We start from the raw sequence: 12,473 nt of genomic DNA on the forward strand, positions 1-12,473 counted from the left end.
CTGGGAAGGAGAAACTTGCATTGAGGAATGAGGTCAGGTGTTTAGGGGCTGAAAGTTCTGACTGTTCTCTGTCTTTGATTCTCTGTCTAAATCCATGGTCCTGTAAGGTGCCAGGTAAACTCTTTCTCTAGGTGGAAGGTGCACAACAGCTTTTGATCTTACTCTGTTGGGTTTTTGTTTTCTTCCATCCCAAGCTGCATTGGTGCATCCTATCTGGATGCAATGTCATCACTACCAACACTGGGGCAGGCTCAACATTTCTGTGTTAGTGATGACTATTCCTATAACCTACCAATGACAAGAGAGGGAAACAGAAGGAGGCTGTGGTATTATAAAAGGAGCTTATCAAACAGCAAAGCAGGAGGGGACATCTGGAGGGGAGAACCAGGAATTATTATAAATCCTTAACGAGGATGGAGAAAGATTTGAGTCACTGCTGAGCACCTTACCATTGGTAACTTTCTGGAGCAGAAAACATGACTTAAGGACTGAGAACTTCTAGAAAACAGGTTGGGACATGATAAAAGGAAAACTTAAATAATCAGAGTAGTAAAATTGGCATGATTCATGGCTTATGATTATTAACTCTTTAAAAAAACCTCCTGAGTAATAATAACTAAGTTATAGAACAAGATCTTTAAAAATAAATTCAGCTCGGACAATGTCAAGAAACACCAATATTTTAGGTTACAGTAATTAAAATAGCCATCCCAGATTTAAAAACAAAAACTTGATTCCAAAGGAAGTGAAAAAAAGCAGTTACAGAAAATGTAGAATTAGAGTATTAAATGTTTAATAAGTAATCTAGAAGACGCCTCTCATGGTTTAAGATTATTTTATTCTTTTAAGACTGTATGCCTTATATTGGTGAACTAATGGAGAATTCAAAAATCAACATGTCAGTAAACATGAAGGACGAAGTGAGCTGAGGAGAAATACTTACTGGTGTGATAATATATAGAATTAAAGATAAAAACTATGTTTTCTGTTGAGAGACTTTGTAATCAGTCCAATCAAGGGTACCTTAAGAGTAGATATGCTATCTGATCCTTTAGTACTTTGAACTGTTTTTAGCTTACGCTATGCTTGGAGGAATTCCTGACTTTTTTCCTTGCATGCTCTTAAGTATTATTTCCCTTTCATAACAAATGAAATGGAAACCGATTATCTAACAATTGCAAAACTAAAGATAGGCATCTTAACATCTGTGTATCTTAATCTTTGCAAACATACAAGACTTGAAATGTAATCCTTTTTGCCATGATGCAAGACCTTGCTTTTTAGCTGGATAGCAAAACTCACCACAGTTGTAGCTTGCATGCTGTTCCAGTTCATAATCAAATACCTCAGCTCCTTCAAATACCCTGCATAAATGTTACTTGGCAGTGGCAGAGATAGATTTCCCTGAAAAACAACCTGATCGTGTCCTTAGATAATCACAAACCTGCTTGGACAGTAGTGATCCAGTTTGCAGCAGCTGTGAGCAGTACTTGGGTACAAGTCAAGTGTTAACAGACCTGCCAGAGCAGCCTGTCAGATCTGTGACCCTTTAAGTTCAATGAATACCAGAGGAAGTTAACAGCACCTTTTCACATCCCTCACCAATAAAAGAGGTGCTGAGGGAACAGAAAGCAAATGACATATTAGCTCTCCAAGGCTCCAGCCTGTTTTTGGCCACTGTTGGAGACCAGACTGCTGTTAGGTGGACCATTCAGTCTGACCACTAAGCCCTTGTGTTCTTCATTCTTGCCTGCCAGCAGAAGATAAGAATCAAGCCCTTGAACTATTGCTTTCCTGCATGACAAGAAGGGTACCTCTATTGCAGTGGTATCCAACCAGCTGAGAAACTGAATTTAATGTCGTTACTTACTAAGCTTCTACAGACCTTGGGGTTAGTAGGAAACAAACAGATTCAAAAACATTTGTTCAGTTTCAACTTCTTTTCTGTGCTCAGATCTTAGAAGGACTAAACCACACAGACTGCTGAAGAAGTACTAAATTGTCTACTCTTTTTGACTGGTGGAACATTAGAAATCAGAAAGAATTACTTAAATGTTGTCACTAATTCTTCTGCATACACAACAAGATACAGGCTTATTAATAAAGACATAATGTACAGCATTTGATAGCACTGTTTACAGACAGCAGCTCATGTCCACAAGTCAAGATTTCTCTCATAAACATGTTCACATTTTGCCTAATCTAATCTATTAGAGAAGCAAATCAATTAGTAAAGGCACAGGGCACTACAGACATCCCAGACGTTCCAGTTTAGTAAAGATGAAATGTTTTAGAGAAGTCATCTTCCCATCCACCTTCTCTGTGATGATTTTAAATACACAAAAGTGTTCATAATGATCTCTACCCTTTATCATTTGAAAATGAATCTTTTTCAATATTCAATACAGGCATGGTTTTGCTCTATTATCTTATTGCTTAGAAGATCTGTGGAACTTAACTGCAAAAGTACAGGCAATATAAACCAGTGTTTAAATTATATATTACATGTTTATTATGGGTGCAAATTTTTAAAATTTACATTTTATGAAAATTCAGAGTATTTACAATTTTTGAAAGATAAAGTTGTATGCTCTAATTTACAGTCTAACATAGTAACAATTCATAAACATTCAGATCCTTTAGAGTTGTGTTTACAAATTAATTTTCTTAGGAGGCAGCTACAAGGGATATTGCTGTTACACAAGCAAGAACCAGCTTGCTACATATTTTTTATTTAAAATCAGATAGCTACACATACTTTCTACATCGTTTTTGAGTTTCTTTACAAAATGTCTATATAAATTTGTATGGCTTCAAAATTGTAACCTGCACCCAATGCAAACTTATGAAAAACATCTGAATGAAGGCTAGTTTAAAAGTGCTGAAACATTAACTACTTCATTTAACTTAGAAATTAATGTAATAGTTGATCAAAAATAGCAATAATAGGTTTGGGTTTTCATTAATAAAATTCTGTTGTGTCAATCAGTTTGATTGTAAAGCAGGTTACAATTAAAATTCCAAGAAAAAGACTACTATTTTATGAGTAGTAAATTTATCACGAATAAGATTAGCAAAATATGGGGGCCAAATATACTCTTCCAATCACATCTACGGTACACTATGTTCTTAGTACTAACAATGAAACTCTCACTGGCAAAAGTGTCTAGTGTACACGACAATTTATGCAGCTTCTACAAAGGCATAATTTTTTCTAAAGCTCCATCAGTCCAATTCATTACTGGCTTTGCATGAATTAACTGAAGCATGTTTTACTGTTTTAAAAGAGAATTTGAAGTAGATGCTGGTATGCTAAATGGTCATTTGAAATTGCCACATGCAGGTTATTGAATTATTTTGCCCCGATGCTTATGATTTCAACATTACAAAAAACCAACTCGGTAATACAAATACATAGAAAATTTTCTAAATTAGTGACTAGCTTTAAAAAATTGTTACTGATGTGTCACATCCCCATGCTTAGGCTGTAGCAAGCAGATTAGATTACAATAAAAATATTAAAATTGGTAGTTATAAAAAAAATGAACACATTACAGGATTTGTCATCCTGCAGCCATAAAATATCCTGAAGTACTATGTGTACATTCACATCATACATCCCCAAAAGCACTCAAAGTCTGAAGACTTATAGTCAAAGCAAAGAGTAATGCTGTTTGCTCTTAGAAGTTTGTTTTTCTTATCTTCACTGATTTTTCAGATTCTCCTCTTTGGTGACATTAAAATTACTTGATGAAAAAGTTACCAAGTCCTGCATGATGCAGCTCCCTTTATTAAAGCCACATTTAATTGCAATTATTCCTTGAGGAAAGTAATTCGGTGTTTTAAATCTTTTTTTGAAACAAACTACAGTTTTTGCAAACCTGCCTTCTAAATGAATTGCAGTGTAAAGAATTTTTATAAAGTTGTATATATAATAGAAAGACCATGCTTTCTTGATGAGGAGCCAAACTTTGAAAAAGGAAGTGAGGCACGTGAGTATCAAATTGGATAGGCACAGGCTTTTTTGAAAGGCACAAATGTTATCCAATTAATATAAAAATAAATTAAATCTACTGCATTAATTAAAACAATCACAAGGCCCAAAAAAATTTACTAACTGCAGAAGTAAATGTCTGCTATGTTTTGCAATTTGTAAGACATTGCACTTAAAGAAAAAACCTTGATATAAAACAACTTACATTTTAATATCCATGGGCATCAAGTTATTTTTATACATCTCTAACTCAGCTGGTCTTGTGATACGAATGGAAAGAAAAACTACACAAGACTTAGCCTCTGCTATCTTTATAAACTGTCAATTAAAAGCTGGCAATTAAAGAATCTGAAAAATGAGTATTACTTATGAAAAACTCAAATATTTCTTACTAGCTCTCCTACGTTTTAGGTTTAATGTTTACAGTACAACATAAAATTTTATACTTCCATTACGACTGTGGATTCCTATTCTGAAGTTGTCTATATAAAGTTACTAATTTTTCAACAAATTTTCCCAAGCATGGTAGTTGATCATTTACAGACAGTGTTGAAGTTAACTTCAGTGCTATTGTAAAGTAATAAAAAGTTTTCAAAATGACTCTTAAAAGTGCATTTACTTTCTGTAGTTTAGCCTCAAAGTAGGTCAATATTTTGGAGAAATTATTGCATGTTACAATAGTGTTTGAAAAGTAGAGAGGGCAGAGTGTGTTTCTTGCACTCCTGATCCGATGACTCTCACAGGTCCATCAACAGTCTGCCATATACCGTCCTGAAAAACAAAAGTAAGTTTTTTGCATCAGTAGATATATCAGATTTCATCAATATTTTTCTTGGAGCAGTCTGAATAACTATGGAAAACCAAACTGACTTATCAGAAAGGTTTCAATAAAGAGTAACTACTTATACATCACTCATTTAACAGTTTCATATTTTAGAATGTAATACTAGGGAATATATAACATTAATTTGAATATATAAGCATGTCAGTGTCTTACCAGTGGCAAATCTCTTCTTGAGAAGGGAGAGCCGATAGCCAGTGCCTACGAGTTCCACGTCTGCTCCTGAAAGGGTGCTTCCTTCACTGATGAATTGCACTGCAAGGGTTGCTGGTTTACTGGGTCCTCCTGAAAGCTCAAATTTTGCCCTGAGGGATCCAGAACCTATAAAAACAACAAAACTGAGAAGCTGGTTGTTTTGCAAGAACAAAATGATCTCCAAATTTTTAGTAGTAAGAAGTGAAACTAATATGGTGACCTTTGACATCTATTCCCAGTGGCAGTCCTACACACACTCTCAAAAGAGATAAGAGTACAAGACTCTTTTTTCCAATAGTCTGTTTAAGACAATGACTAGTGAATGATTTAAAGAGAAACAATATAAATTTCTGCAAGATTATCCAAAATGTGGGTATCAGCCTGGTAATCACTTACTACTTATCTGACTGGTCCCTTTAATCATGAATGCTTGCTGGTCTCCAGGTACTTACTACAACCTGTCCTGTGGTAGATGGTACCTAATTGATAGAAGAGAATACCTGCTTTTCACTAGCAGATTTGAAATAACATCAAAACATTTAAGAGTTGTCACGATCTGTCTGGATGAAAGTATGTGAGCAAAAACATTGGAAGAAATGAAGTTCTACAGAAAGGTACCCAGAGGAAAGAAATTATTATGTTTCCATTAAAGACAAGGTCTGATTAAATACTTCTGTCAAATTTCAGTTGATTTTTTCAGAGACAGCAGTGAAGTGGCATCACTTTGATACTATTATAAAGCAATAATAGTTCAAAGTTACTGTAAGTACATTTCTGTAGGCAATGAAATGCATTTTCAAAATCCCCTCATTGCTACTAATTTCTAGTTTTAAAACAGGTCTTTTCTTGTTCTTGTGAAGTGTGCTGGGAAAATAAGATTTAAATTAAAATTAATGGAATAATTTTACTTTAAAACAACTTGCTATTCCTATCAATAAGAACTGCTAAATGACAAGTAAAGTTAGTAACTTAAATACTACTGAGGTAAAAGCAGGAACTAAAAGAAATTGTTTCACACAGTGGCTTGTTCTTGATAAACTTAGCTTAAGATCAATTTAATTTCTCCAGTAGGTCTGCCTTTTTTCTGTAAACTGGAAATGCTTTCTATTCTAAGTATGGAAATTCGTATATTCAAGAGCTTTGAAAGTTTGTTCTGTGTTTTATCTCTCTCCAACTGACAGATCACATAATGTGTTGGACCATAAAATGCCCCCCAAATTTTATCATGCTGTCCACCAGGAAAAAAGACTTGAAGACACTTGTCCTGACCTTGACAGTGTTTGTGCTACTTCTCCCTTGGCTTCTCTAAGTGCAAGATCAGCACAGTATTACTTCCTCCTGAGCTGAGAGTACTGTGTGTGTTTATACACAAAGAAAAGGGAAGGAAAAAATGGTGGGAAGAGAAGGAATACAGCAGAAGCAGTGGGATACGTGCAAGTCTGCTGTTAACACACAAGATGCAAACTGGATCACTAGCAGCCAATCCTGTGCTGGTCTGCAGGTGTACAGTTCCTCTTCATCTGGCTGTATTTGTGTTTCAGTATGACTTTTCCTTTTGAAAGAAGCCATAGAGTTTGGAAAAGGGGAAAAAAGAGGTCTAATCCAATGTAGGAGAAGACAAATAGCAAAGACCTGTGAGGTTAATGAAGGACAAAGTACACCAGACTAGACTAATCACCTGTGTTCAATAAAATTGTCTCTGATTTTGTTTGAATGATAATCCCAACATTGCAGCCTTTGCAGGAATAGATGTCTTCTCTTTTCATGCCTGTGGTTTCTATATGAAACCAGTCCTATTTCACAATTCCCTTCACTAAATTCTCAATGGAACCAAAGGCCTTGCCTTTACATTAGCAGTTTATTTCTCCACAGAGGCTTTGAGGATGAGATACTTTGGCTGCTGTACTACTTCAGAAAAACATTGCATCTGCAGAGGCTGCAGGTGTTGTGACATCAACTACAGCTCAGAGAAAGGCACTGGGCAGAGGACATCCACTGGTACTTTATGCAATATTGTATAAATGACTACTGAGCAGATGTGCATAGATTAAGTTTTTTCCTGGAGTCATGGTCAAAACCAAGACTCAAAATGTTGGTCAAGCATAATACATCTATAGCTCAGGACTTCTGGATTATTTTTTTTTACCCCTCATTCTTCCACTTGCCTCCTTCTAATATATTTAAATTACCTATGTGTTGAAAGACACAGATATTAAACCTATTTTCATCTGAGTAATTGCTCACTTCCAAATAGCATGAATGCAATAGTTTCTTATCCTATCTATACTGCATTTTACAACTACTAACTGGTTTTGGGGTACTTAATTATTTTACCTCATATAGCTAATAATTAAATTTTTATTTTGACATCTCATAATGGAATCTCTCCGAAGGCAATTGATTGAAAAGAACTTGAACTAGTAAACAGGATATAGCATGAGAAATTATGCAAAAAGGAATTAGAGGGCATAGAGGCTAAAATGATCATCTGTTTACTGTTAAAAATTTCTGTACAAGAAAGCAAAACAAAAGAGTTCAACTTGCCTCCATTCTCAGACTTCTCTGAAATGCTAGATATTTTCCAACATGCTTTCATCTGGTCTGCATTCCTGTAAGAGAATGGTAGGTTAGTTATAAGCACTGGTTTTAGAACTTTATTTCCCTTGATTTACACTGGTATATTACAGACATCTCTAATGGAAGTCTATAAAAATATTTGCATATTTTAAAGTAAGTCTGTGGAAAACTACAGGAGGAAAAGAGGAAAAGAGAAGGGTGTGTCTGCATCACTCCAGAGCAGTGAGCTCAGAAGAACACACTCCCTTACCCATTTTATACAATAAGTTTTTACACATTTAACGTTGTCCTGTGTCCCCACCTATGGCTCCAAAATTCAAACCCCTCTACAGTCTTAAAGGGTAAGTTAGTCTGGAAGCAGTCTGGAAGCTCTGCCTTGATGCTTCATGATGATGGTGGAATGAAGAGCAATGTTGATTGTTTTCCCCTAAGTGAGTCCTGAGAGCATGAATTTTATTCCATTTCCATTCTAGTAAAATTAATTGGCATCAGTGACATTCTGTTCAAGCTAACTTTCGACACTATAAAGGGGTAGAAAAGGGTACCAAGAGTGTCTAAGCTGACAGGGCATTTTAGCTCCTGGAGGACTTTGTAGCAGTTGTATCAAAGGAAAGCCAACCACTTAAAGCTGTGAGCAGCATGAAGTGCTGATAGATTTGAAATTGCTCTTGGCATTGATGTAGCAGGACTGAAATGCTCACATAAGTAGCACACATGGTAGCATTTATTCACAGGATGTCACACTATAAAGCACTTTTTTTCCCCTAAAAAAAGACCAAAACCCCACCATCCAATTCACTAGATGGGACAGGTAGTACATCATGAATTCTATACTTGCCTGGGACATAACAATTTTTTTTTCTGGTCAGCTTGCCAGGCTCAAAATTCTGGGTCTGGAAGCTGTCTAGGTGAATTCACTAATACAACTCTCCCTAAGCCTTCCCAGCTGACACAGAGTGTTTTGAGCAGGTGTTCCTGCTTTCACTCCAGTTTCATTACAGAGGGTTTGTGGAAGAGTCCTGGGCAGGGAGACTGGCCTCACCACAGAGTAGTTGTGTTGTTCAGATAGAATATGTTCAGAACATGTTCTTGTTCAGAATAAGCTTAAGATTTGTTTAAAAGTACTTTTTCCTTGAAATACCAAGTCAAGAACGATTCAGTCCTGTAAGGATTTTTTTCCCACTTAAAATTATACTCCATTACTACATTGTCCAATAAACACTTCTAACTGTACTGCCTCCACAAACAACAGAATTTACCCAATAAATGCATAATGTTTATTTTTCTTTTAAACCTTGCTTTGTAAGGTAAGCTGATCTATAAGAAACAGGGTTAACAAAGCCTAACTTCCTTCAACTTGGTGTTCTTTGCCCTCTTCACGTTAAAAAAGACCATTTTGGGAATAAACAGTCCAGGATTTATGTTACTGCTGGGCAAGAATGTACATGCTGCACAGGCAGAGTGATTGAATCCTGCTCACCTTTTGCTCCAGGGCTGTACTACTCTGTCTAGTCCTACTGTCTAGTCCTCTGCTTGTTTCCACAAACTTGTAACATAATTTCCTGCTGTCTATGTCACACTTGGAAGTGCCACTGTAAATGCAGGCTCAGAAGGTGGTGGCAGGTAGCTGCTACTCTAATATAATCTGCATGACACTTAAATGGAGAGACAGTGTTACCTGGCTCATGGAGAGCTCCTCAGTTACTCAGTTGCAGAGTTTGCTTTTAAACTATTTCCAATAGAAACTGGTTTTCAAGTTAGAATAATCAGGAAATGTTTTTAAAACTGCATTTCTGCTACTTTTTTCTGTATAATCTCCTTATAAGAATATATTGTTACACAGAGAAAATGTTTTTTAGCCATTTCAAATTACTATATTCAAATTGTCTATTCTATTGGACAAAAGAAAGGAAACATTGGAAAATCCATAAAGGCTTGTATTATTACACATTTGGGAAGTGTACTCACTGACTGTTTCAGTTTATGTGAATTGTTTGCATATGATCTGTTTTAAACCACAAAATATGTAGACATCTGATACCACACATTTTGCTATTTCTTCCTGTCAAATGTTTCAGGCTATGACATTAAAGAATACACTGAAATTAATTTGAAAAAATACTGAAAAGAATTAATATTACCATTTTGCAGGTGGAAGCGACTGCATATTTATTACTCCTCCATCTACTGGTACCACAACCTGGACATTAGACAGCATACTAGGCACATTCATAGACTCTGGGTTGTATTTATAATCCACTCTCACATCAGTAGTGCTAGCATCACATTTCCAGTAAGTTGCAAGATTCAAGGGAGTGGACTGTATGCCATTTGAAGATACCTGTAAAAGAATAAACTATTGAAAACAACTTAATTGAAATATCTACCTTTTGGGCAGAATTAGGGGATGATAGTAATTAACATAAGTCTCAGTGCTGACAAAACATCAAGTGAGCAATTGACCCCTGAGTCCTCAACCACAGAATTTTGAAGACTGCTGCCTAAAGGAATTCCTGCTATTTTAATTTTAAATGAAAATACTAAAAGAAAAGGTTTAAACTCACTCTGGCCTATGAGGCTCTCTCCTGCTTTTCTATAACTTTTTGTAAGCTTTGTTTTTGTTTTGTTCTACCTTATGCAAGAGGCACGCTTGCAGCAAAATGGCTTCATCCTTAGCAGTTGTGTGCTGTGCCAATTCAGCTGTCCAATTCAGCACCACAGAACAACATCTGTCATGGGACAGGCAGCCAGCAGAACAGTTCTCACCTCTTCAAAGCATTATTTTCCTGCTGAAGGCAGGTTGAATGTTGCTTCCGTAGCTGAGCTTATTCTACAGTGCTGATGCATCTCAACCACCTTCTCAACTGACTTGATGAACCTCCTGTGTCCTGGTGCACACTCTGGCTTTTTTTTGTCAGCCCAAAACTTTTTTTATCTGCCTGGGCTTCCATGTGCCAATGCCTCGTTTTTACAAGAAGAATACACAGTACTCATTTCAGCAAACCAAATTGTTTTTTCCTTCCATCCTTCTGAAGAAATCTCTGTACCTAACGTGCTTTTTGCAGGTTCAGTGTGCCAGGATTTTAAACCTTACTAGGCAGATGTGGTAACTACAGGTATGAACAGCTGGCTGACAGGTAATTTTCAGGGGTTTTTTTGTTGTGCATACAGTTGTCTCAGATGCTGACATTTCTAGGCAGGCCTAGAAAATCCCTATTCTCCCTTTGAGGTGAGTATGTCTTGAATATTCATGAAGACTTTTTATTAACAACCAGAACATCATCTCACTGATGCACAGAATGGCTGAAGCTGACAGAGACCTCCTGGAGGCTCTCTGGTCCAACCCTCCAGCTCCCAAAGGGCCACCTTTTGCAGGATGGCTAAGCTCCAGACATTTTGAACATTTCCAAGAATGGAGACTCCACTATCCCTGTAGGCAACCTCTGTGCAGTGTTCAGCCACTGTCACAGGAAAAAAAAAGTGGTTCTGCCTGTTCAGAGGGAATCTCCTGTGATTCAGCATGTGTACATTGCCTGATTCTTTCACTGGGCACCAGTGAATGCAGCTTGGCTCTGTCCTCTGCCTTCTCTCAGGTATTTATAGATATTGATGAGGTTTTCCTGAGCTTACCCTTTTCCAGGCTTATGAGTCCAAACTCTCTCAGGCTTTCTGCATGGGACAGACACTCCAGTCCCACCATCATCTTCATGGCCCTTTGCTGGACTCTATCCAGTCTCACTTGCAATGAACACAGAACTGAACATGGCACCCCAGGTGTGGTGTCACCAGTACTGAGGGGAAGGTCCCCTCCCTTCACTTACTAGCAATACTCTGCCTAATGAAGCTCAGGAGACCATCTAGGAGAGCATCTGCTGCCTCTGCAGCATGAGCAGTGAGTTGTTTGAAACATGTTATGTTCAATATGGTAACCCACAGGACCCTCAGGTCCTTTCCTGCCAAGATAATTCCAGCTGGTGACTCCTCAAATGTGCTTCTTGTTGAACTTCATGACCATTCAGTTCCTTTCAGCCCATTTTTGGTGCCCGTTGAGTCCCCTTAGGAGGGCAAAATGACCCTCTGGTTTATCCAGAGGGCCACCCCTGTTTGGTGTCATCAGCAAACTTGCCAAGGATACACTCTGTCCCATCCTTCAGATCATTAATGAAGCTATTAAACTGAAAATCAATGTCCCCTGGGGGTCAGTTCACCTCTGTCTGCTCATCTGGCCTGCTCTTCACCAGCTTCTCTACGTGGATTCTGTGGTGGATGGTGCTGAAAGTCATCGTGAAGTCTGAGCAGACTATATCTACTGCTCTGCCCCCACCCACGGGGCACTCATCTCACCACAGAAGTTTGTCAGCTTGGTCAAGCATCACTTATGCTCAGTAATTGCATTCTGACTACTCCTGCTCTACTACATTATGAGAAATTGGAATGTCATACATGCTCAGATAGAATCACACAATAGTTTGGGTTGGGAGGGACCTTAAAGATCACACAGTTCCAACCCTCCCTCGTCATGGGCACAGACCACTTTCACTGTGGTTGCTCACAGCCCTACCCAGTCTGGCCTTGAACACTGCCAGGGATAGATGGGGCATACACAACTCCTCTGGGCAACTTGTGCCAGCGACTCACCACCCTCTGAATAAAGAATTTTTTCTTAGTGTCTGATCTAAACCTACTCTCTTTCAACTGAAAGCCAGAACCATGCATTAAAATTCATCAGTGACATCATCCAACACTTAGGCAATTGCAAGATCAATGACAGCACGAGTACAAACTACAAGAAGTCCCCACCAAATCTCTTAAAGGAGAATTTGACTTTGCTGACAAATATAATAAAACCCCAGTGTTTGAAGCTTG

General features: G+C 37.6%; 1 protein-coding gene across 3 annotated transcripts in view; it reads right to left on the bottom strand.

Moving 5' to 3' along the window:
* Window positions 1-2,488: 2,488 nt before the first annotated feature.
* The window catches only part of FCHO2 (FCH and mu domain containing endocytic adaptor 2), a 79,845-nt gene continuing 69,860 nt past the window's right edge, over window positions 2,489-12,473 (bottom strand). For all 3 annotated transcript variants that reach the window (XM_063422004.1, XM_063422003.1, XM_063422002.1), the window contains 4 exons: window positions 9,749-9,948; window positions 7,575-7,639; window positions 4,992-5,156; window positions 2,489-4,765 (listed from right to left, as the gene is read on the bottom strand). In XM_063422004.1, coding sequence (XP_063278074.1) covers window positions 4,743-4,765; window positions 4,992-5,156; window positions 7,575-7,639; window positions 9,749-9,948 — 453 coding nt within the window. In that variant the 3' untranslated portion in view covers window positions 2,489-4,742. The remainder of the gene's footprint in view (window positions 4,766-4,991; window positions 5,157-7,574; window positions 7,640-9,748; window positions 9,949-12,473) is intronic.

The sequence above is a fragment of the Prinia subflava genome, chromosome Z (genome assembly GCF_021018805.1).
Source record: "Prinia subflava isolate CZ2003 ecotype Zambia chromosome Z, Cam_Psub_1.2, whole genome shotgun sequence".
Lineage (NCBI taxonomy): Eukaryota > Metazoa > Chordata > Aves > Passeriformes > Cisticolidae > Prinia > Prinia subflava.